Below are 26,766 nucleotides of genomic sequence, written 5' to 3' on the forward strand. Positions count from 1 at the left end.
CAAGGGTGTGGAGAAATTGGAACCTTTGTGCATTACAGGTAAGAATGTAAAATGGTGCAGCCACTATAGAAAACAGTATGAGAGTCCCTCGAAGATTTAAAAATGGGATATGATCCATCAATTCCACTCTCAGGTATATACCCAAAGGAACTGAAAGCAGAATCTTGAAGAGATAATCTGTATACAATTACAGTATTTGTATATTTTGTATACAGTATTTGTATATTTACAGTAACGTTATTCACAATAGCCAAAAAGTAGAAGCAACCCAAGTGTCTATTGACAGATGAATGGATAAACGATGTGGTATATGCATATGATGGAATATTATTCAGACTTAAAAAGGAAAGAAATTCTGTTATATGCCACAGCATGCATGCACTAATACTAGTAGTGCTACCTGGGTATAATAACACCTTTATGACATGCTAAGTGACACATGACAAATGTCACAAAAGGCACTCTGATTCCATTTACATGAGGTTCCTAGAGTAGTCAAATTCATAGAGACAGAAAGTAGACTGCTGGTTGCCAAGGGCTGAGAGGAGGGTGGGAATGGGGGATGCGTGTTTAATAGATACAGAGTTTGAGTTCGGGAAGATGAAAATGTTCTAGAGATGGATGATGGTGATAGCTACACAACAATATGAATGTACTTAATGCCCCTGAACAGTACACTTAATAATGGCTAATAATTTTATGTTACATGTATTTCAGCACAATTTTAAAAATAAATAAATAATTTGCAAATGTGCAAAAAAATTAAGGCTTAGAGGATGTATACAACTAGTAGGTATCAGAGCAGGAAGTCAGGTCTCGAGATTCCAAGTGTGTCAACCCTCCCTTTCCACCTCCAGAACCTCTCAGGGAGTAGAAACTGAAGAAGCTATTCGGGGGAAGTAAAGAGAATAATTATTTCAGGAAAGCATGGTCAAAGTAGTCCAGACAGTTGTCCTGAAGATAAGAAATAAGGTTGTTAAGGTTCATGAGATAAGGACCATGTCAGCACACCGACTTTTCTGTTGTTGTTGTTGGAAGAGTTTTAATTATGGATTGAATTTTTATTCTTTTTAATTTTATTTTCTTTCTTTATTTGAAGGATAGTTGATTGACAGTGTTGTGGCAATCTCTGCTGTACAGCAAAGTGACTCAGTTTTACACACATATGTACATTCTTTTTTTAATGTTCTTTTCCATTATGGTTTATCCCAGGAGATTGGATATAATTCCCTGTGCTATACAGCAGGACCTTGTTTATCCATTCTAAATGTAATAGTTTGCATCTACCAACCCCAAATTCCCAGTCTACCCCTCTCCCTGCCCCTCCCCCTTGGCAACCGCAAGTCTGATCTCTGTGTCTGTGAGTCTGTTTCTGTTTTGTAGATAGGTTCATTTGTGCCGTATTTTATTTTTTATAAATTATTCATTTATTTTTGGCTGTGTTGGGTGTTCTTTGCTGCGCACAGGCTTTCTCTAGTTGTGGCGAGTGGGGGCTACTCTCTTCGTTGTGATGCGTGGGCTTCTCATCACGGTGGCTTCTCTTGTTGAAGAGTATGGGCTCTAGGCGCGTGGGCTTCAGTAGTTGTGGCTCACGGGCTCTAGAGTGCAGGCTCAGTAGTTGTGGCGCACGGGCTTAGTTGCTCCGCGGCATGTGGGATCTTCCCGGACCAGGGCCCGAACCCATGTCCCCTGCATTGGTAGGCGGATTCTTAACCAGTGTGCCACCAGGGAAGTCCCATTCGTGCCATATTTTAGATTCCACATATAAGCAATGTATATATATTTTAAAATTTTAGAAGTTTTTAATTAAAAAATTTTTATTAAAAAAATCGAGATATAATTCACACATCATAAAATTCACTATTTTTAAGTGTTCAATTCAGTTTTTTGCGTGTATTCAGAGTTGTGTAACCATCACCACTGTCTAACTTCAGAACATTTTTATCACCCCAAAAAGTTGACCCAGACCCATTAGTAGTCATTCCCCATTCTCCCCCAACCCCCATTCCTGAGCAACCACTAATCTTCCTTCTGCCTCTGTGGATTTGTCTCTTCTGGACATTTCATATAAATAGAATCATACAATATGTGACCTTCTGTGACTTCTTTCACTTAGCGTCCTTTCAAGGTTCATCCATGTTATAACACGCATCAGTAGTTCCTTCCTTTTTATTGAATAATATTGCGTTGTATGGTTTCACCACATTTTGTTTATTCCTCAGTTGATGGACATTTGGGTTGTTTTCACTTTTTGGCTGTTGTCAACAATGCTGCTATGAACATTTATGTACAATTCGAGTAGTTACATGTTTTCAGTTATCTTGGGTACATACGTAGGAGTGGAATTGCCGGGTCAGATGTTAACTCTATGTTTAATGGCTTCAGGAACTGCCAGACTGTTTTCCAGAGTGGCTGCCTCATTTTACATTCCTACCAGCACTGTATGAGTGTTCCAATGTCTCCGTAGCCTCACCAACAATTATGATTTTCCTTTTTTGTTTGTTTCTTCCCTTAGCTTTCCTGAGGTATAATTGACATGTAAACATTTAAAAATTATAGCCATCTTAGAGGGTGTGAAGTGGCACCTCATTGTGGTTTGCGCACTAACTTTTGTGTACTCAGCACACAGCCCAGGTCTAGGGACGCACAATACTGAGATGCACGAAAATTCCGAGGGATTTGAAGAAAGGTCATTGGAATGAGTGGTTTCTAATCTCCCAGAAATCAGATTTTAGAATCAGCTGCTTTACATTAATTTTTTTAAAATACAAACTGAGTCAAGCAGTAGCAAGCAGGCTAATTCAGCTTTTGCTCCTGCACACCCCATTACTAATGGGGTGGTAACTTTCATAGACGGTTGCTCGTAGAGTTTAGAAGAGTGACGTGTGTACCCTAGGATAGAGACTTAGGCATAGGAAAAGAGAGCTCTGAAAGAGGAAAGACCCTTCCCTTCATCTCAATTAAAGTTACATGCCCAGCTCATGACTCATGTCTTGGTTTTTCCACCTTCACAACCTTCTACATTGTCAGATGCCTGGTGCTGCCTGATTGCCTGTAAGAGGTGTTTTGACAGCAGTGTTCTCCAATTACATTCGTTTCCATTAACATAAGAAATATCTTTGAGGGTTTCTTAGGTACTTGCAGAAATATATACTAGCTCACTAGTAGCCAGAAGCATCTGATCTGTCTGCCTCACAACCCTCTGACAGCTAAGCATTAGCTTTTAGGCAAGTAAAATGTCAGCCACCATTAAACAGCATATGGCAACAATATGGCCATTCCCTCTCAAGGATTAACTTCTCCCCAGAAGAGATGGTACTTGAAATAAGAGATGCTTTTGAATGCAGGGCCTCTATCCCTCCTGCCCAGGCATGATGGCTGGGGAGCGGGCAGTGTGCTACACACAAAAGGACCCGGGCGACCAGATCAAATGTGAACCTACGGCACCAGCTGCCCAACCAGCAGTGACCAAAGGCTGTTTGCCCTGGGCATCTGGGTCTGTGGTTAAGGGAAAGTACCATCCTTAAGCTGGCCTGGATTAACTCTATAAAATAGAAAACAGCCCCACAGCCACTTAAAGAGGGCTCGGGGCCGACTGGAATTGAATGCAGTTGGTGTGCAGTGCGAGGAGGGAGACGTGGAGAATGGAGCCTCCGCCCGGCTCGTCTCTGTGGAATTCCCTTAGCGAGTGGGGTGAAATTAACTGCCTGGTCTCGAAATAGATGACGAGAGCGTGGAACCTTGTTCTAGTGGGTCAGCTTGTGTGCAAATGGCCATGTGGCAATATGGTTAAGGAGGAGGGCTGCCTTTGCACCAGGCAGTCTGTACAAGATTAGAAAATAAACAGTTTCCTCAGGAGCCTCTGGGTGCCCGCGTCTGCGGAGGACACCAGAAACTGTCAATAGAGATAGCCTGATCCTCCAGACATAGTCTCACCACCTTGCTTGTCCTGGTTTGGGGGAACTATAGTATGTAAAATAATCAAAATGTCATGCTCGTCCTATTGGAAATAGTGGTTCCTCATGTAATAATGTCTCTGTGTTACTTGTATTGGAATATAGACGGTCAAGCTCACCACTTTTACACGAAGCTTTTAATAGGAGCTTATCATATTTCTGGGGCCTGATTTGACCATCAACATGGCCACGTAAATGAAATCACTAGCTGTGTTAAAACAGTTCGACTGTAGTCTCGGGAAAACTTACTTTGATTAAACCGTCAGCATTGTCCCAAAATTCTCATCATCTTTATCATTATTTTTCCACTTATGTAAACTACTTGATTTGAATGTTTAAAGGCCATATGTTATTTTCCAAAATAATTTCAAGGCTCTAATTTTTTTTTTTTTTTTTTTTTTTTTTTTTTTTTTTTGCGGTACGCGGACCGCTCACTGTTGTGGCCTCTCCCATTGCGGAGCACAGGCTCCGGACGTGCAGGCTCAGCGGCCATGGCTCACGGGCCCAGCCGCTCCGCAGCATGTGGGATCCTCCCAGACCAGGGCACGAACCCGTGTCCCCTGCATCGGCAGGCGGACTCTCAACCACTGTGCCACCAGGGAAGCCCTCAAGGCTCTAATATTTTAAAGAAAAAAATAAAATAGGTAAAAAGTTAAAACTACAAACTATATAGATATGTATTCTTACAGAGCCAAGAATAACAAGGGTAGGGAAGCTTCTTGTTTCCAATTTGTTTGTCTAAAGTGTATTAATCATGTAATGCTTTATTATGACACTGAATAACTGAGTGAATACAAAATTTTAAATGCCCAGGAGAGTGATGAAATTTTTAAGATAGCATTAGTATTATTAATGTTTTTCATAGAATATGTCTTCAGAAAATGTTAATATGAGAACAACATAGAACAACAACTGTTAAATATGAGAGCAACAGAAAGCCACATGTTTTAGTAGTGTCAGTCACTTTTTCTGGAATGCTTTTTTACTCTTTACCCAATAGATATAACTGACAGGATGATATCCTTTGCTCTTTATGCTGACAGTCAATAAATTCCATGACAATTGGCAACAACAACTAGATCAGTAGCAGTATGAACAGTGCAAGGTTGCAGGGATTTTTCTAAGACACTTTACTAGTCGCGGTTTGATGCAGACTTTCCAAATTAGAAGAGGAGCTGTCTCTGTCAGGACTGTAGTTGGGGGACTGTTCCCATGTGTCTAAAGTAACCTAAACATTTGGATGAAAAATTAAAAATTCAGTCAATCAACCAAGTGTTTGCTACCATTAAATCAAACACCAGGGTACTTTGAAACATCTCAAGAAATGACTAAATTCTAAACTTTACATGTAGATAATTGTGATCATACTGCCTTAGAGTTTCCATATGAATAATACTATGTCAAATGTGGCATACCCTAGAGATCTATTTTTAACATTTATACATAGTCTATAATACATAGAATATTTACTATAATTAACATACTGAGCTTAAAAAAATAAGTGCAATTGATGAATCACAAATTCTCCATCATTTCTAATCTTCCAGATATAAAATAAGTATTTCTACTCTTTTTTCCTCATGGAGGTATCGTAAAGATTGGTTTTCAGCAAAACAAAGTAGACTCTAATGGCAGAACTCTGATGCTCCAAAGTGGTGTTACTCTTTTTTTTTTTTTAGCACCAATCTGACTTTTTTTAATTAAAGTATAATTGCTTTACAATGTTGTTTGTTTCTGGTGTACAGCAAGTGATTCAGTTATACATATATATATATTCTTTTTCATATTCTTTCCATTATGTTTTATTACAGGATATTGAATATAGTTCCCTGTTCTATACAGTAGGACCTTGTTTCTTATCTATATTATATATAGTAGTTTGTATCTGCTAATCCCAAACTCCTAACTCATCCCTCCCCCACCCTTTTCCCCTTTGGTAACCATAAATTTGTTTTCTATGTCTATAGTCTGTTTCTGTTTCATAATAATTTGACTTTTTATCAAATGTAAAGAGAATTCTGAATTCGAGATGGGGGTGCTTTTCTGACATTTAACGTTTTTTGAAATGATTTAGTTAGTACTTAGCACTGTGTGTTTAATGAATGAATGCAAAGTGGACACACTAATGAATGAAAAAGTAGGAATTAAGTTCTCACCTTGTGGTGTTGGATTCTGGTTGATCACCAACTATGTATTTCTGTTTTGTAGAAATACCTCCACTGTTTTTCTGTAGTTTAGTCTCTTAACAAACTGTGTAAGGTTTGGAGCAGTATGTGCTGAGATTTAAGTGAAACACAAAAGCAATTAAGTGGTTTAATTCTGGATTTTTCAAATTTAATGACATTCCTTTATCTATATCCACTGGAGAGCTTTGGTAAATTCAATTGTTGATACCACCTGGATAATTTTAAGTCTTTCTGAAGTTTCAAAGGAAACGTCTCCAACATAGCTCAAGCAGAAAAAGAATTTCATCAATTGAAAGCTCAGAATCGTTTCTGTGAGATGTGTAAAAACAAGAAGCTGACCAGCATTATTTTCTTTTTCTTTAATTCAGTACCATTATTGAGAGTTATTCTTGAACTTTATGAAAACCAGATTGGGGCACAAGCATGCTCCCCATTGAATCGTGCTCAAGGAATTGGAATTGAGAATCATTCAAACTAGGAAAACATGACATCGAAAAAAAGTCTACATTCTTTATTGTACTTCAGAGAATCTGAGACTCTGAGTAGGAGCTAGCCTTAGGCTGATAGATCTGACTTTTTTTTTTTTTTTTAATGGACAGTTAGCTTCCCAGTCACAAAGAGGTTATCGTTTCTTTTTCAATGACTTCTTTGCTTTACTGGCATAACAGTTAAACCGTTGATCCTCTCTCTGTCTCTGTCTCTCTGTCTCTGTCTCTCTCTGCTCAGAAAGCAGTGATTTCTCACTATTGCCCACAGGAAACAGTCCACACAGTGCCTGCCATTCAAGGTCCACTCTTGTCCGGCCCAGGTGAACCCTTCAGTCACATTTCCTGCTCCCTGCTTCTTCCCTGCTTCTTCCAGCCAAACCAGACTGTGGCTGTTCAGCAGCCTCTGCTTTGGAGCCTCCAGCCTTGTCTTCCCATTATCCCATCTCTCAGGGATCACTGTTTCTTTTCCTCTCCACTTGCTGAACATTCCACATTTACATCAAGGGTGATGCATTCCCTTTCATGAGGTCTTTCTAACCATCCCACCCTTTCTGCTCCCCTCTTTCTCCCCCTCTCCTAGCTAAACCAAACCTTTCTCACCACCCCCCTCCACGGCACACACACACACGCTCCTGTGACCTAGTCATGGCCCATATCACCTTCAGGGCTGCTGCTTGTGTGTGCAAGTTGTGACCTGCATAAGCATCTCAAACCCAAGGGACAAGTGAGGACAAAAATCTACCTTCCTCCCCACTTGCCAAGGCGCACGCCCACGTGACTATGTTGTACAGAGAGGCACCTTTTTTTATTCCATACAAAGGTATGGACTAGCATGTAGGAACCAGCGGCAGCATGTTCATCGAACGCATGCTTTTTAGTTTTCTTTCCTAGGGCACAGGTTTGTCGAGGGCAGTGACTACCTTTGTATTCTCATCATGCCTGGTACAATGCCTTCCTTACACATAAGATCGCTCATTGAATTTAACTGAAAGGGTGAAATGTGTTTATTAAAAACAATTACTTTTGTGTATAAATGCAACCATGTAAAGCACAACAGGAGTCACAGTGGACTTCTTAGCAAATGTGGAACAGCCAGCTTGTCTGATTTTAAATGTATCATGGCTCCTGCTCAGCTAAGTAATTTCCTATAAAATGTAGTGCCCGGTAGTCTTCTGTGGAATTTTAGAAACCACATTCATGGTGCTATGACAGGCCATGGCAGAGTTGGACTGAAATCCATTTCTGACTGTTAAAATAGGCAAAGAATAACATTAAGAATTGTCTGAAGTGGGCAGGATAAAGGTCAGGAGAATGCCCATGGGAGGCGAGGGAATTTGGGGCGGAACCAGTTGGATCAGTCTGAGATCAGTACACTTCCTAGAAGTCTACATTAAGCCAAAAAGAAAAAAAAAGTACCCAGTCTCAAAGTCCTCAAAGCCTTGCCAACACTGTACACGGATGCAGACATGCCCTCAAATAAAGAATTGTTTTGTAAAGACTAATGGAGAATTAATATTAATTCTGATGTGATTTTATTGATAAATGGGAAATATCCACAAACCCAAGCTTTACAGACCACAAAACATGATGTACGTAAGATAGGGTTTATGCCTATTTGATGACGTGGCCGAGACTTCAGATTTCAAGTTTCAAGGAGTAAACATCGGCTAACCTCTCCAGGGAAGTTCTGTGTCTGTGTACAAAATGTCCTACACGCTCTGCACTTAACATTTGCTTTGTGTTTTCCAGGATGTGCTGAGTTTATGTGATGAGCAGTTTTTTTTCTTCAGGAAGAAACAAGCCTCCTCTAACCATTTCACACGATACCTTTCTCCTCTTCCCTCCCACAGTCCTCTGTGATGTCAGTCTGCTTTGCTCGTTTCCATCCCAATTTGGTAGTTGGTGGGACTTACTCGGGCCAGATTGTCCTGTGGGATAATCGCAGTCATCGGAGGACGCCAGTCCAGCGGACACCCTTGTCGGCTGCTGCACACACAGTAAGTCAAGCTTTTGTCACATCCCGGTCAGCCATCCAAGCCCTGAAAGAGGGGATAACTGACAGAAGTACGGCTGTTGTTAGTAACTCCAACTTCGAAGTATCTAACTTACAGTGATTGCTTTCTGACTGACTAAAGGAAAGCCGAGTGGAAAGTAGATGAAGGAAGCACTGGGTCTAGAGGACTCTTAATGATCTACAAGTTTTAACACATAGAAAGGATCTCTTTGGATGTCCTCCTACAGGGAGGATAGCTTAAAACTAAAAAATGCCCCAGGAAGAAACCTTGGAAGAAGCATCTGTGAAATTGTTTTCCCAAAGAAACTCTTCACATTTACATTATAAGGTGGAAACTCATATTTTCAAATAGACCATAAAGAGTAAGCACTTTCTGTCTAGGGATGGCATATGGGACTTTTGCCAACAGGCCTTTTCCACTTGTGATTTGAGGGAGTGCTGTGACTTTAAATTCTGGAATGCATGGTGTAAGTCTCAACGATAAAGTCTACAGTGACAGTATAATCCCTAGGGTTAAAAGTCAACATCTCAAAACCATTACCCATAATTTAGCAGAAGAGTTTCAGTATAGTGTTCGTAAGACAACTAGTCTGTCATTTCCTTTAAGAGAATGACAGGTGTGTTTAGCAATTGTTAGGAGGAATAAGAAGACAGGCATGTCTCCATCAATCTCTGCTACCCTGACATTCAGGGGAATTGATGTCCTTTCTCTGAAATGCCCAAATTATGCCCAAGGATACAGCTCTGCTATTGTTTCAATTTCCTTAATGTGGTTGCCTCATTTGTTTCATCTGCTGGCCTCAAAACCATCTAGCTTTGAAAAAGAACTGCTAGCTGCTTTAGCCGAGACCACGAAGAGGAAAATTCTTCCACTCTTGTAAGATCGACGATGGGAAATGACAAATACCAAGTCAGCCTTAATTCTGATTGACTCGGGCCTAACACACATGCAGGTGAAACTAGTTCTTGGGAATCTGGGAAAATTGCTCTTGCCTACCCCATTTCTCCAAACTAATAACAGAAAATTGTGACCCAAGAGGAGACGGGCTTGATGCAGGTGTTTGCTCAAGGAGCATGAAGCCATTTCTTGGCCCTGTGTGTATATCTGGTGCGTTTGTGAGCATACCTCCTGAAATTTCAAAAAGTTATAAATCCAGGAATCAGAACGTTTAGCACGAAGCTTTCGGGGAGAATCCAAATGCTGCAGGGGCTCTTCCAAAGTATTCATCTCTTTTCCAAGCAACTTAGGATGTGATCTTCACAACGAAAATACTATTATCAAACAGAGTGACATTATTTCTGTTAGAAAATAAAATAACAGGTTTTTTCTCTTTTGCTGTGTTTCGTTGAATCCACAGCTCAAAGAGCACAGTTAATTTTGAGACTTGTCTTTCAACTTCCACTCATGCCTGGCTCATTGGTACCAGGATCAAAAGCGGTTAAGGAAAGAGAGTCCCACCACAGATTACTCACTAATTTCCTTTCACACGCACCACACATATGCATTTGGGACAACAGGAAATCCTAATTAAAGCAAAAACCTTCTGGCACACAGTAAGTTTATTCCTAAAATAAATAAAAACAATCTGGCTTCTATACTGGAAAAATGAGCGGTACCGTTGCTTTTTTCTTTCCATTAAGCAGAGTGATGTGTGTTTGTGTGTGTGTATAAGTAGGCATGCCCACGTGTCTGCTTCTGTTCTGGTTTCTTTACATCTCTCTTTTCTTTTAAACTGAGTTTTATTGCTCCTGAAAGCACAGGCCAGTAGTACTGATTAAAGCCAGGGAGGGGCTACCACACACATTCCTTCTCAGGGCATTTGCTCTCTACATCCTTCTAGATGCCTTCTTTCCCTACTACACCCACCCTTAGGAGTCCCGATCCATTAGGGTTTTGGAGATTTGTGTTGATGCTCTGTGGTTAACAGAAGAAACCCTGTTGGACTCTCGCTAAAAAGCGCTAGGCAGATTTGGGGCTCATAACAATGTTTGGACCTTGCTTTCTCATTCTTCAGTTTACTGAGTCTGCCATTTTCAGGCGACAATGTGTCTCATCCATTCTTCCAGTTTGTTTGCATGCAGAGCTTAGAACGCCATGTGACTCACCCTTGAGTTTGTACTCTGCTGTACGTTCCACATACACCAGAGACTTGGGAAAAAGCATTGTCCACAGCCCCACAACCAGTCAGTCCTTTTGGTATTTAGAGACCTGATCAGAAGAATATTTCGTTCCAGATCTCTGCCGTACTTAACCACTGTCCAGGTTTCTGCAGGAACGTGGTGTGAAAAAGACATAGGGACTTGGTTGACTCTCCATCAGCATGGGTAAAAGAGGTGATGCAGTTGCCAAAACAAGTGTAAATCTTAAGATGAATTAATACAGGCATTTTTTTTTTTTTATCACATGAGAAGTGACAATTCAATGCTCCCTGTATTTCTGTATTCAGTTAGTCAGAATGTATGTAGACGGTTATGTTTCATTCTCAGAACTTCACTGGAAGGGGAACTCGGACAAAATATAGCGTATTCAAAAGAGAGTGTCCAGGTTGGGGAAGGTATTGAAAACCAGGTCCTCAGCGCATTTGAAGGAATTGGTGATGATTAGTCAGAGCAAGACAAGACTGGGGGGAGGAGGGGTAATATAAGAACAATCCGTACGTATTATTTGACTTGATGTATATGATGTCAGAGGGCACTTCACTGAAAGTATTTCCTTGAGCTTTCTTCATCCCCATTGGTAGAAGGAGGAACTGCCCAAGAATTAGTGCTAAAACTGGCTAAGAAAGGTGTTTAAGCAGAGTTTGGACCACCTCTTGGGAGAGGCAGATGAACAGCTATACTTATGATTATTACGGTTCCTTCTGACCAGGAGTTTATATGATAATAATAGTTTGGGAACCATCCTTTATATAATATCAACTTTGCAATATTAGAGATTGTTTCACTGTTGTTGTGGCTAGGTATTATGGACAGTAACTCATCAAGAGAGAGACTCAGACTGTCAGCTATTTGCACAGAGAAGCATCGACTAAGTTGTGGTTTGGCCACTGATGGCTAAGCTGCCTGAAATCTAACCCAAATTACTGCTACGTTGTGCTTCTGCTAACCTTGCATTTAGTATTTAATGTGCAGCTGCAAATGATTTTAGCCTACCATTGAGGATTCTACAGAGTAGCATAACCTTCTTGCATTATGACAAAAGGTTAGAGCATCTTGCTTATGATTCCTGGGATGTTTAAGTGACCTTTCTCAAGGCCCTGGCCAGATCTAAGCCTCCATACAGCCCTAAACACTATTTTGAGAAATAAATCTATCATTATCCTAGGTTTTACAGCAACATAAAGAAACCTAATTTAATCTTACTAGGTTCCTTGTGCCAATAATTTCTACCACCAGTATCTCTCCCTCAAATCAAAGAGGCTGATGAATATTAACCACTTTTTATAAAGCATGTTAACAAATGTCTGGCGCTGTGGCTATAATGCACTCAACTCCAGAGTTAGTTAACACTCCTTCCAAAAGGCAGTTGTTCTACCCTTTTGAAGACTGTCTTTTTCCGTCACTCATGGTGAGGTTAGAAGCCAGACTATGTGGTGGAGCCTCATTCAAGTAATACACATTCACCTCCCTGTGCACCTTCTGTCCCATCAATCCTCATTTGCTCCCGTTTGCTTCAGCTCCATTGTACTGCATCTGACCGAGCAAGGTGAAGCTTTCTGAGTATTTCCACTACGACGTGTTGCTGCCAGAGCTTTTAAAAAGAAATCAGGTTCAAATCAAAAGTGGCAAATGACCTGAGGCTTGTATTATTGTGGGATTATGTCACTCCTTAATCCTTGTTTTAGAGTAATGTGTTTGACACTCAGATGTAAGCATTTCCTCTTGGATCAGGGTTTGATCCTCCATGTTTATGTTTCTGCAGCATCCCGTGTACTGTGTCAATGTTGTTGGGACCCAGAATGCTCATAACCTCATCACTGTCTCTACCGATGGTAAAATGTGTTCCTGGAGCCTGGACATGCTCTCCACTCCACAGGTGGGTTTGTTTTCCCCTACACATAAGAGCATCTTGGTTAAAAGAGATAACCTGCCTAATGGAACAGAGTTCCTAAAAGCCAAACTCTCACATCCTATAGGACCTAAAATCAATGTGTGCACTTGAAAGAGTGGTGCCTGTTTTCAGCAGCCGCCTCTTGAAGCCAAACCCATTTCCTTTACCGCAAATCATGTAATTATTGTAATACGTTAATCCTTAGGTCAGTTTCAAGTGAAAATGAAATAATCCATTTTAAAGCATAGTAATTATGGAAGTTGGCTGTGGTAGGAATCGTACTTACCCTACAGCATTGTTAAACAAATATAAACGGGGTTGGAACTCAGCGGAGCGATCCCTGATAGGTCCTTGCCTTGGAGAAAAGATATCCCAGCAAAACAGAAATCCAAGCCCTTGCTTGTATCTGTAGCCTAGACAACTGCCTTGTGTGTTTGAAGAATTTGTCCAACCATCTGTTTTCTCCTCTAGAATGTTTCTTAGGGTGGCTCCTGCCATTCCTTGCTCAAAAAACAAGAAGTTGAAAATGAAAAAGTTCCAAGGTTTCCAAACTGCTCCTGATTACAGTAATGAGAGCTAAACAAAGGAGCAGAAGTGCAAGGGACCATTGGGGGGAGGCATCTAAGTGCAACTTTCAGAATATATGTATGTACACTCACACGGAAGACACCACTTATATCCACAGATAAATACACACATATCCATACTCTTTCCACATTTCTTGGGGAAAAAAGTACTTCACTGTCCTCCAGCTAAAAACAGAGAAGAATTTCCTGTTATAGCCTTTGACAATGTGAGGAAACATCAAGAAAATTGTAAAAGATATCTAGGATATACTTCTCAATTTTAACATTCCTATTCCCTTTCCTGGAATAACGATGCTGGAATGTCTCTGTCACAATTTTAGAAGACATTAGAAGTTTCAGGATACATAAGGAAATGTGGAAACTGAAAGGAACCTCGCTGTAAGTTTCCACAAAATACAGATGAAGAGAATACTAAGACTAAAGAAGTTCTTTTTATAATTTTAGTGTGGGGGGAGAGCTAATAAGTTCCTTACAATTTAAGTTCCTCTATTTTTGCTGATCTTTAACATTTATACAAGTTGGGAGTTGTGTGTGGGTATTTTATAGCTTTGTCTTAAATTTCTCAGCAATATGTTGTTTTCTTTTCAAAGCAAACAGATATGAGTGAACCCTCTAATTAGGAATTTTTAATTGCCCATTTTGCTGATTAAATGTGTGTTTGTTTAGGTTAAAGCCAGTCGTACGGGGGCTACATGACCATTTTTATTAGTTTTGGCATGCCCGCAGACGCCTGTCTCTGTACAGAGATGGAGCATTTCGTGGCATGGCTGTGGATGGCAGGCAGACATGGGAACAGACAACAGTTGCCCTATTCCCTCTCTGTCCCAAGTGGGTGACCAAGAGACTGTACCTTCCCTCTGCTAATTTTAGCCATGGAGCAGACCCCCGGTTGGTCTAGGTTTCTGTATTGCACTGTCACAGCATCCCCTCACTAAATTTAGCACTCGCTGCGTCTGGATCTCACAAACTGCAGGCATGTCACATGACCACGTGGTCTGCACTTCCCAGACTGTTAGCATGTGCTTCCGATTTATGGACTCCTTAGCTGCGATGACTAGGTTTATTTGTTTGCATAAAAAAAAGACTAAACTTCCAAACAGAATGACATGATCCCCTAGAATGTTGTTTTAAAGTTACTTTAGGTGCACAAAGCAGGCTGTTTGATGTAAATAGCCAGAAATACTCAAGGATGTTAGTTATACTTAACTGTTCTTCACTGTCGTTAAACTTAATTCAGCAGAATGTCTTTTAAAATACACTTGAATTCCCAATTTTGAAAATCATTTTAGATAAAATAAAGACTCTCATTTACCATTTTAAAGACTTATTTAAACATTGTCTTTTGCGGGCTTAGAGCCTACACACCCAATGTCTGCCCCTCATGAAATCTAGTCCCTGTTGAAATCTGGTTTTTATGACCTGAGTGACAACTTTCTGGTTTCAGTCCATGGAGGACACACACTCTTGCTTTGACAAACGTGCTTAGTACATCTGATATTAATACAAGTGTATTCTCATGAACAATTGATGTTGAAAATGTTTGTAAATATAAGGGTATTGTGTGTTGTATTAAAGCCTGGGGCTGACAAGTGTAACCATTACAGTATTATCTTTAGTTTCTGCACCATTAGTTTCAAAATTCTCACCTGTCATCTCTGCCTGACTTCAGAAGCAGCACACACACTGATGAAATACAGCCGGCCTGAAACCAGAGATACACAGAAGCATGAATGTCAGGGGCAGTAAAGCGTGGTTTCTGGCACAGCCGGGGTCTTTTGTAACGCTGTGTGAAAAGCAAACAGGCGATTTAGTCAAATGATTTTTCCGTGCTATCTTTGGCATGGCAAGGAGTTGACAGAGGGGATGTAACCACGCCATGTTTTGGTAGGAGAGCATGGAGCTGGTGTACAATAAGTCCAAGCCTGTGGCTGTTACCGGAATGGCTTTCCCAACGGGAGACGTCAATAACTTCGTGGTTGGCAGCGAGGAGGGTACAGTCTACACGGCCTGTCGTCATGGAAGGTGAGTTTCTGTTTTCTTACCAATGACGTGTTCTTCATTTCCAAAAGTCTGTTATCGCTTTCTGGATTATAACCACCTTGCGTTATGAGAAAGGCATTTCTGAAGAAATGCAAATCACAGCCTCGTGTCTTCACGATTTTATAGCATCCTTCTGCTATAAGGATGCCATTTGTAAGCCTTTGTAAGGCTTTAGCCGTTTGTAAGCCTTTGATGGTTCACATTGCCTGAAGGAAAAAAGTCCAAGCTTCTTAGCATATCATAGAAGATTCTTGATTACCCTTGACTACCTGCCCCTTCCCAGCCTCAGCCTTCAGGCTCCAGCCACGCACCCATCCCCCAATATGGCTGATCCCACCACACCTCTGTGAGTTTGTACATTCGGTTTCTCCCGCTGGGTCTGGTATTTCTCCCACCTTGGCCTGGTTAATTCCTTCTCACCCTTCAAGAGCCAGAACAAAGGTCTTTCCACGCTGAAGCCTCTCTTGACTCTCTTGGACAAAGAAAATCATTTCGCTCTTTATGTTTCCGTAGCATTTTCATTCCCTTTATTCATTCATTCTTTCAAGGAATATTTCCTAAGAACCTACCAGGTTTCCTAAGAACCTACCATGTGTTCTAACCTACCTAAGAACACCACCATGTCATAAGGATGCAGTAGGGAACAAAACAGACCTGGAGTTCATATTCTGGTTGAGGGTGAATGACAGTAAAATAATAAACAGGTAAATATGTGGTGTAAGATGATAAGTACTATGGAGAAAATTAAAGTGGAATAAATGGGATAGGACTACAAGCTGTCAGATAGGTTTGTTGTTTTATATATTTTCGTATCACCTCTACATTAGCATTCATCCCATTTTATTTCAACTATTCAGTCATCTGCCATTTTTCTCTTACTAAACTATTTCCATTTCGTCATTGGTTTCCTGCCTGGTGTGTGGCACATAGTAAGTGAGGAGTTAAAAATGTATATGGGGAATAAAGAATGACAACAACCAAATAATATAGAGAAGTGCCTTAGGGCCCTTCCTCTCAATCAGAGGCTGAAATAGTATGAGATACATAAGGCAGAATGAAGATCCCAGGTGATAAGAATCCTGTCTTGGTTGAGAGATTGGCAGATGCTCCTGGAAAAAATCTCAGGAAAAAGTGGAACTCGATAATTTAGACTGGGTTATAAAATTACATGTAAGACTTAATGAATGGACTCACAGCTTTTGAAAGGTTCACTGTGTTCACCTTGGTGTGTTATTTCTCTTTCACTTTAGTAGTTCTAATTCAATATATTTTTCATCTCTTGCACTCACCACAGGCTATTTAGATTGAACGAGGAACCAGAAATTGTTCCAGGTTCATACTCCAGTGTATTTGTGATTTGTAGAAATAACAGGCATCCGTGGCTCAGCTATATGATTTTTTCCATTCACACAGTACAGGCTGTGAAGTTCCTACTGTGCTCTCCACAGAAACAAGCAGTATTTTCCCTGCTCACATGAGTAAAAGATGACTAGGAAGATGTGCCTCATAATTCCATGCCCAATAGTCCTACTTCATAAGTATTGGCTAAAACCACACATCAGTTTTATGAAAGCATAGAAAGATCTGATAGAGTTGTTCATTCATGGAAACGTTCACTGCACAACTGCTCTCAGCAAAGTGCATTGCTAGATGTTGCCAGGCATGCAGACATCATTTAAACCTGTTCCTATCTTCAAGAAACTGACGATGGTGGGAAAGGTAAGCACACAAACATCTGCAAGACGGGTAGAATGTCGTAAGTGGCATGAGAGAGGCACAGAGAGCAACAGTGGGCCAGACAGACTCACAGGTTTATCTACATACTTTTTAGAATCGACAGGGCACAGGTTCAGTTGACTTAACCCAAGGCTTTAATTATCTGTGAGGGCTATAGAACATGTTCATTGATAACTTTCAGATTTTAAAAAATTTTCTCTAATGTGAATAACCATTTACATGGTGAATATTTTTGTTCTGTGGCTATTGTCCTTTTCGAACACAATCAGAAGATGCACTGTGGTTCAAAGGAAGGGTACCTGAGGTACAAACCACAAATCATTTTACAGTGAGCTTGATTTTGCTTTTTACATTGGTCCATCTATCTGAAATATAAAATACAGATCTCAGTAGAGTTTAAAGTCGTAGGCATTGGGCTTCATAGTGATCTTAAGTGGGTCACATAGGGCTACAGGGGAGAGGTGTGAAATTTCTGTGTTTCACCTAACATGGAAAAGGTGCAAATCCACTTCCATATATTAAATAAGTTCTTTATTTTGCACCCTATAAACCCTTTCAGGATGCTGTTAAGAGCAAATGGAGTCTCACCAGGGGCCACTTCAAAGATCAGTTCCTCATGTTCTCTAGGACAAATGTAAATGATCACGTGTGGAACTGCTGTTAGCAGTTTGACCAGGCATAATTTTTGAGTGCCTGTTACATGGAACACATGCTGCAGCACTTGGCTCATGATTTCAAATTTTCCTTAGCACACTGACGTTTACTGGTGCTCCAGAAGCCTACATTCTTTAATAACTTAATGCATTCTCACTCTTTGTGACATAATATATGGATTCCACAATCCCTCTGTATTTGTCATATTTATAACCTTGTGCACGTGAATTTTTAAAATACAGCATTTTGGTATATTTTCTGATTGGGTGTGATTGTGTGCAGACTATTGTGGGATAATAGGGGCTGGGAACAATCCCAGCTTAGTTAAATAAACGACAAATGCCTGTGGATAATTTTCAAACTGTATCGCCATTTCTCAAATGTGCTCCTGTTGGGGAAAAAGGCGTAAGTTTGCCTCTTTCTTTGCTGTTTTGTTCAACAAATGTTTATTGAGCACTTACTGCATGCTAAACAAGGCACCAGCCCTTACGGAATTTACATTTAGCGGATTTGTAAATTACTCTTCTGCTTTCAGTGAAAACATTTTCTCCATATGACATTTAAGTTATTTTGCCTATTATTTTGTGGTGACAAGGGTTTCCACAAAGTTTTACATTTTCAGGTATGTCAGCTTAGTTTAAGAACTTTTTCTCAAAAGGGTAAATGCGTGTATTCAAGGATATATGGAGTTTTACAGCCAATAGGCTCCCTGAAAGGAGTTAAAATGGGAGTTGTGTCAAAGTCACCACAAGAGTAGAATCATCTTATTATAAATACGAAAGCTTTGAGATCTGAGTGTACAGTCGTCCCCTGGTATCCGAATCCACGAGGAATTGGTTCCAGAAGCCCTTGCAGGTACCAAAATCCGAGGATGCTCAAGTCCCTTCTATAAAACGGCACAATACAGTCAGACTTCCATATCGCGGGCTCCGCGTCTGCGGTTATAGAGGACCGGCTGTATGTGTTTTGCATCAAAGCAGCTGCAACCACAGTGATGGGCTTTGAGGCACTCCTGAAAAAGGATTAAATGATAAAAATTTGATATTAACTTCTGAAGATTAAAAAGATGGTATCACCCCATATTGTCTTTTTAGTCACTAAGAGTAGTTTAGCATTTATTTCTCTCAGGGTAACTGAAAGTGGTTTCATGTCTGACGGTTTATGGCTGTGCTAAATCATGGAGAAGTAATCACGCAGAAACAAGCCTGGTTTTTGTAAAGTAATCAGTGCTTTGCGAAGGTCACTGAAACTCTGCTCTTGTGTGGTCTTTGTGCAGCAAAGCAGGTATTGGGGAAGTCTTCGAAGGCCACCAAGGGCCAGTGACAGGAATTAACTGCCACATGGCAGTGGGCCCAATCGACTTTTCACACCTGTTTGTCACGTCGTCGTTCGACTGGACCGTCAAACTGTGGACCACAAAGGTAAGAAAACCTTGATTTACATTCCCAGGAAATACATAGGGGAAGAGGACACTTTTGTCTCTTGGGAGTAGTTGTAGGGAACCTTTAGTCTCTTCCAGGAGACCTGGCATTAGGAATTTGTACAACCTTCTGGTGAACCCGACCTGCCTCAGAGCTAGTTAAGCCTCACTTTCTCAGTCCGTTTTATCTATTTTAACATATATAAGTAATACTGGAGAACACTCTAATTGTAAAAATTCAAACAATGCAAATAATGATAAAACAAGTCCTCCTTCACCAATACTAAGCCTGCCCCTGACATCGCCTTCATTGCCTTCCATCCCAGGTACCCTCTGCTATCAGTTTAGTGTTGAGTGTCCAGAGCATTGCAGTACTTACTCACATACATCTGTACCTATGGAAATACAGGACTTGGGACTTGGGTTTCTTGGTTTTGGGTTATTTTTGAGTTTTTGATGGTTTTTAAGCTAGTAAATGGCACCATCCTATTTGTGCTTTCACAAGTAATTCTGACCATGTTTGGGAGCAAGAAAAACTAGAAAAAGCCACCTGGAAGGAAGGTGCAGGAGTCCAGGGAAGAAATGACAGTGGCTTAGATCAGTAGTTTGGAATGGAGAGACGTAGATGGATTTGAGAATCATTTATGAGGTAAAAGCCACAGAAATTGGTGACTGATTTGATACAAGGAAGGTGAGAGAGGGAGTCAGCAGGAAGAAACCCAGGTTTAAGACTGGGGCAACTGGAGATCTGTAGTGGCATTCATTGCGGTGGAGAACACCCAAGGAGGTGTATGTTGCTGAGGAGTGATGTACGGGTCGTATTTAAGGTGGCTGGGAGGCACAATTCACAGCCTTCACTACGCAGTTTGATAATTGGGACAGAAGCGCAGAGGGAGCGCTTTGGGCTGCTCATACGGACCTAGTTGCAATCAGAACGTTTATTAAGTCCAAGGAGTGGACTTTAAAAGAAATGCTAAAACCCAATGCAGAGAAAGAGAAATATTTAGGAAATAAACAGGAGAAATGGAGGTAGAAAAAAAAGATTAAAAAGTAACAACCCAAGAAATAGGAAAAAATTAGAATTGTTTGCGTATAGGGCTTCCTGGGTATTAATGGAGAGGACTGTGTCAAGATGACAGAATTGGCTGTTAACTGTATGAAAAACAACCACACTTAGAAATTCAAACTCAAACCAAGCTGAGAAACCTCAACTATGAGACTGACACAAATCCAAAAGATAACATACTCTGTGAGGAGACCGAAAGAAAACAACCATTCTAATACATTGTCATTGGAAATGCAAATGATACAACGCTAATGGAGGGGAATTTGGCAATATCTGAAAATGATGAATGCATATTTGCTCATTGACAGCAATTCCCGCTTCTAGGATTCTATGCCAAAGATGTACTAGCAATAAATAAGAAAAAGACTTATGCAGAGGGATATTTGTTCAAAGACTACCTTGAATAGCAAAACATTGGAAAAACCCCAAAAGTCCATCAATAGGACACTGGACAAATCAAAAGTATGATACATCCACATGAAGGAGTACTATTCAGATGTAGAAAAGAAATGAAGATGTCCATATGCTTATTATGAAGTGATCTCTAGAATATAGAGGTCACTATATTTTTAAATGAGAAATGTAAATAGTATGTTTTCACCATTTAATATTTACTTATATATTTTTTAAATTTAATTTTTATTTTTAGTTGATTTACAATGTTTTGTTAGTTTCAGGTATACAGCAAAGTGATTCAGTTCATTTTCAGATTCTTTTCCCATGTGGGTTATTACAGAATATTGAGCTGGGCTATACAGTAGGTCCTTGTTGGTTATTTTATATAAAGTAGTGTGTACACATTAATCCCAATCTCCTGATTTATCCCTCCCCCGACCTTTCCCCTTTGGTAACCATAAATTTGTTTTTGAACTCTGTGAGTCTGTTTCTGTTTTGTAAATAAGTTCATTTGTATCATTTTTTTAGATTCCACATAAGTGATATCATATGATATTTGTATTTCTCTGACTTCACTTAGTATAATAATCTCTAGGTCCACCTATGTTGCTGCAAACGGCATTATTTCACTCTTTTTTGTGGCTAATATTCCATTGTATATATATGTACCACATCTTCTTTATCCATTCTTCTGTTGATGGACATTTAGACTGCCTCCATGTCTTCGCTGCTGTAGATAGTGCTGCCGTGAACATTGGGGTGCATGTTTCTATTCGAATTATGGTTTTCTCTGGATATATGCCCATGAGTGGGATTGCTAGATCATATGGTAATTCTAGTTTTTGTTTTTTAAGGAGCCTCCATACTGTACTCCATAATGGTTGTACCAGTTTATATTCCCACCAACAGTGTAGGGGAGGGTTCCCTTTTCTCCACATCTTCACCAGCATTTATTGTCTGTAGACTTGATGTTGGCCATTCTGACTGGTGTGAGGTGATACCTCATTGTAGTTTTGATTTGCATTTCTCTGATAATTAGCAAAGTTGAGCATCTTTTCATGTGGTTTTTGGGCATCTGTATGTCTTCTTTGGAGAAATGTCTATTTTGACCTTCTGCCCACTTCTTGATTGTGTTGATTGGTTTTTTTTTTCTTTTTTGATATTGAGCTGCATGAGCTATTTGTATATTTTGGAGATTAATCCCTTGTTGGTCACTTTGTTTGCAAATATTTTCTCCCATTCTGTGGGTTATCTTTCTGTTTTGTTTATGGTTTCCTTTGCTATGCAAAAGCTTTTAAGTTTCATTAGGTCCCATTTGTTTATTTTTGTTTTTATTTTCATTACTCTAGGAGGTGGATCCAGAAAGATATTGCTGAGATTTATGTCAGAGTGTTCTGCCTGTGTTTTCCTCTAAGAGTTTTATAGTGTCCAATCTTACATTTAGGTCTTTAATCCATTTTGTGTTTATTTTTGTGTACAGTATTAGGGAGTGTGCTAATTTCATTCTTTTGCACGTAGCTGTCCAGTTTTCCCAGCACCACTTATTGAAGAGACTGTCTTTTCTCCATTGTATTTTCTTGCCTCCTTTGTCGTAGATTAATTGACCATAGGTGCATGGGTTTATTTCTAGGCTTTATATCCTGTTCCACTTATCTGTATATCTGTTTTTGTGCCAGTACCATACTGCTTTGATGGCTGTAGCTTTGTAGTATAATCTGAAGTCAGAGAGCCTGATTCCTCCAGCTCCGTTTTTCTTTCTCAGGATTGCTTTGCCTATTCAGGGTCTTACGGGTTTCCGTACAAATTTAAAAAGTTTTGTTCTAGTTCTATGAAAAATGCCATTGGTAATTTAATAGGGATTGCATTGAATCTATAGATTGCCTTGGAGAGTATAGTCATTTTGACAATATTGAGTCTTCCCATCCAAGAACTTGGTATAACTTTCCATCTGTTTGTATCGTCTTCAGTTTCTTTCATCAGTGTTTTATAGTTTTCAAAGTACAGGTCTTTTGCCTCCTTAGGTAGGTTTATTCCTAGGTATTTTATTCTTTTTGATGCAGTGGTAAATGGGATTGTTTCCTTAATTTCTCTTTCTGATCTTTTGTTGTTAGTGTATAGAAGTGCAAGAGATTTCCGTGTATTAATTTTGTATCCTGCAACTTTACCAAGTTTGTTTATGAGCTCTAGTAGTTCTCTGGTAGCATCTTTAGGATTTTCTGTATATAGTATCATGTCATCTGCAAATGGTGACAGTTTTACTTCTTTTCAAACTTGGATTTCTTTTATTACTCTTTCTTCTCTGATTGCTGTGATTAGAGGACTTCCAAAGCTATGTTGAATAAAAGTGGTAAGAGTGAACATTCTTGTCTTGTTCCTGATCTTAGAGGAAATGCTTTCAGCTTTTCACCATTGAGTATGATGTTACCTGTGGGTTTTGTCATATATGGCCTTTATTATGTTGAGGTAGGTTCCCTCTATGCCCACTTTCTGGAGACTTTTTATCGTAAATGGGTGCCGAATTTTGTCAAAACCATTTTCTGCTTCTATTGAGATGATCATATGGTTTTTATTCTTCAGTTTGTTAATGTGGTGCATCACACTGATTGATTTGCAGATATTGAAAAATCCTTGCACCCCTGGGATAAATCCCACTTGATTATGGTGTATGATCCTTTTAATGTATTGTTGGATTTGGTTTGCTAGTAATATTTTGTTGAGGATTTTTACATCTGTGTTCATTAGTGATATTGGCCTATAAGTCTCTTTTTTTGTGATATCTTTGTCTGGTTTTGGTATCAGGGTGATACCTCATAGAATGAGTTTGGGAGTGTTCCTTCCCCTGCAATATTTGGGAATAGTTTCAGAAGTATAGGTGTTAACTCTTCTGTAAATGTTTGGTAGAATTCACCTGTGAAGCCATCTGGTCCTGGAGTTTTGGTTGTTGGGAGGTTTTTAATCACAGTTTCAATTTCAGTGCTTGTGATTGGTCTATTCATACTTTCTATTCTTGGTTCAGTTTGGGAGATTGTATCTTTCTAAGAATTTGCCCATTTCTTCTAGGTTGTACATTTTATTGGCATATAGTTGCTTGTAGTAGTCTTTTATGATCCTTTGTATTTCTGTGATGTCAGCTGTAACTTCTCCTTTTTTATTTCTAATGTTATTGATTTGAGCCCTCTTTTTTTCTTGATGATTCTGGCTAAAGGTTTGTCAATTTTGTTTATCTCTTCAAAGAACCAGCTTTTAGTTTCACTGATCTTTTCTGTTGTTTTCTTTGTCTCTATTTAATTTGTTTCTGCTCTGATCTTTATGATTTCTTTCCTTCTTCTAACTTTGGGTTTTGCTTATTCTTCTTTTTCTAGTTGCTTTAGGTGTAAGGTTAGATTGTTTATTTGGGATTTTTCTTGTTTCCTGAGGTAAGATTGTATTGCTATAAACTTCCCTTTTGAGAATTGCTTTTGCCACATCCCATAAGTTTTGGATTGTTGTGTTTTCATTGTCATTTGTCTCTAGGTATTTTTTAAAATTTCCTCTTTGATTTCTTCAGTGATCCATTGGTTGTTTAGTAGCATATTGTTTAGCCTACACGTGTTTATGGTTTTCACAGTTTTTTTTCTTGTAGTTGATTTCTAATCTCATAGCATTGCAGTCAGAAAAGATGCTTGATATGATTTCAGTTTTCTTAAATTTATCAAGGCTTTCTTTATGGCCCAGCATTTGATCTATCCTAGAGAATATTCCACGTGCACTTGGAAGAATGTGTATTCTGCTTTTGCATGGAATGCTCTGTAAATATCAAGTCCATCTGGTCTAATGCGTCATTTAAGGCCTGTGCTTCCTTATTGATTTTTTGTCTGGATGATCTGTCCATTGATGTAAGTGGGCAGTTAAAGTCCCCCAGTATTATTGTCTTACTCTGGATTTTCCCTTTTATGGCTGTTAGCATTTGGCTTATATATTGAGGTGGTCTTATGTAGGGTGCATATGTATTTACAATTGTTATATCTTCTTCTTGGATTGATCACTCGATCATTATGTAGTGTCCTTCTTTGTCTCTTGTAACAGTCTTTATTTTAAAGTCTGTTTTGTCTAATATGAGTATTGCTACTCTAGCTTTCTTTTGATTTTCATTTGCATGGAATACCTTTTTCCATCCCCTCACTTTCACTCTCTATGTGTCCCTAGATCTGAAGTGAGTCTCTTATAGACAGCATGTATATGGGTCTTGTTTTTGTATCCATTCAGCCAGTCTATGTATTTTGGTTGGAGCACTTATTCGTTTATGTTTAAGGTAATTATCGATATGTATGTTCTTATTGCCATTTTGTTAATTGTTTTGGATTTGTTTTTGTAGGTCTTTTTTCTTCCCTTCCTCTTTTGTTCTCTTTTGTGATTTGATGACTATTGTTGTGTTTGGATTGCTTTTTCTTTTTCGTGTGTGTGTATCTATTGTAGATTTTTGGTTTGTGGTTACCATGAGGTTTTGATATAGCAGTCTGTGTATATACAAGTTTGTTTTAAGTAGCTGGTCTCTTAATTTCAAATGCATTTCCAATATCCCACATTTGTTTTCTCTTCTCATGATTGCTGGTTTTGATATCATATTTGTTTGTGGATGATTTCCTACTTTTACTGTATATTTGCCCTTACCGGTGAGCTTTCCTGTTCATAATTTTCTTGTTTCTAGTTATGGCCTTTTCTTTTCTGCCTAGAGAAGTTCTTTTAGCATCTGTTCCAAAGCTGGTCTGGTTGTGCTGAATTCTGTTAGCTTTTGCTTGTCTGTGAAGCTGTTGATTTCTCTGTTAAATCTGAGTGAGAGCTTTGATGGGTAGAGTATTCTTGCTTGTAGGTTTTTCTCTTTCATCACTTTATTTTTTTTAATTCATTTATTTTTGGCTGCATTGGGTCGTCGTTGCTGCACGCAGGCTTTCTCTAGTTGCAGCGAGCGGGGGCTACCCTTCGTTGTGGTGTGCAGGTTTCTCATTGCAGTGGTTTCTCCTGTTGCGGAGCATGGGCTCTAGGCAAGCAGGCTTCAGTAGTTGTGGCATGCAGGCTCAGTAGTTGTGGCGCACGGGCTTAGTTGCTCCGCGGCATGTGGGATCTTCCCGGACGAGGGCTCAAACCCACGTCCCGTGCATTAGCAGGCAAATTCTTAACCACTGCACCGCCAGGGAAGCTCCCTTTCATCACTTTAAATATATTGTGCCACTCCCTTCTGGCCTGCAGAGTTGCTGCTGAGAAATCAGCTAATAACCTTATGGGAGGTCCCTTGTATGTTATTTGTCGCTTTTCCCTTGTTGCTTTTAATATTTTTTCTTTGTCTTTAATTTCTGTCAGTTTGATTACTGTTTGTCTCAGTGTGTTCCTCCTTGCGTTTATCTTGTCTGGGATTCTCTGCACTTTTTGGACTTGGGTGACTGTTTCCTTTTCCATGTTAGGGAAGTTTTCAGCTATTATCTCTCCAAATATTTTGTCAGGTCTTTTCTCTCCTCTCCTTTCGGGCCCCCTATAATGCAAATATTGGTGCATCTAATGTTGCCCCAGAGGTCTCTTAGCCTTTCCTCATTTCTTTTAAGTCTTTTTTCTTTATTCTGTTTTGCAGCAGTGATTTCCACCGATCTGTCTTCCAGCTCACTTATTCGTTCTTCTGCCTCATTTATTCTGCTATTGATTCCTTCTAGTGTATTTTTCATTTTGGTTATTGTATCTCTGTTTGTTCTTTAAAGCTTCCAGCTCTTATTAAACATTTCTTGTATTCTCTCAGCCTGTGCCTCCATTCTTTTTCCAAGATCTTGGATCATCTTTACTATCATTACTCTGAATTCTTTTTCAGGTAGTTGCCTATCTCCGCTTCATTTAGTTGTTCTTCTTTATCTTGTTCATTCATCTGGAACATATTTCTCTGCTGTCTCATTGTGCCTAACTTTTTGTGTTTGTGGTCTCTGTTCCTCAGGCTGCAGGGTTTTAGTTCTTCTTCCTTCTGGTGTCTGACCCCTGGTGGGTGAGATTGGTCCAGGGCCTTGTGCAGGCTTCCTGGTGGGAAGGCCTGGTGCCTACTCACTGGTAGGTGGAGCTGGGTCTTGTCACTCTGGTGACAGGGGCAGGGCCATGTCAAGGGGTGTGTTTATAGGTGGCTTTTGGCTCAGGACAAGTTTAGGCAGCCTGTCTGCT

The 26,766-nt window shown here is 39.7% G+C and overlaps 1 protein-coding gene across 4 annotated transcripts in view; it reads left to right on the plus strand.

The window, feature by feature from the left end:
• DYNC1I1 (dynein cytoplasmic 1 intermediate chain 1) overlaps positions 1-26,766 on the plus strand; it is a 497,106-nt gene that overhangs the window by 402,453 nt on the left and 67,887 nt on the right. For all 4 annotated transcript variants that reach the window (XM_049715134.1, XM_049715135.1, XM_049715136.1 and 1 more), the window contains 4 exons: positions 8,481-8,627; positions 12,567-12,680; positions 15,171-15,304; positions 18,990-19,134. In XM_049715134.1, the coding sequence (XP_049571091.1) occupies positions 8,481-8,627; positions 12,567-12,680; positions 15,171-15,304; positions 18,990-19,134 (540 nt within the window). The remainder of the gene's footprint in view (positions 1-8,480; positions 8,628-12,566; positions 12,681-15,170; positions 15,305-18,989; positions 19,135-26,766) is intronic.

Source organism: Orcinus orca, chromosome 9, assembly GCF_937001465.1.
Source record: "Orcinus orca chromosome 9, mOrcOrc1.1, whole genome shotgun sequence".
Classification (NCBI taxonomy): domain Eukaryota; kingdom Metazoa; phylum Chordata; class Mammalia; order Artiodactyla; family Delphinidae; genus Orcinus; species Orcinus orca.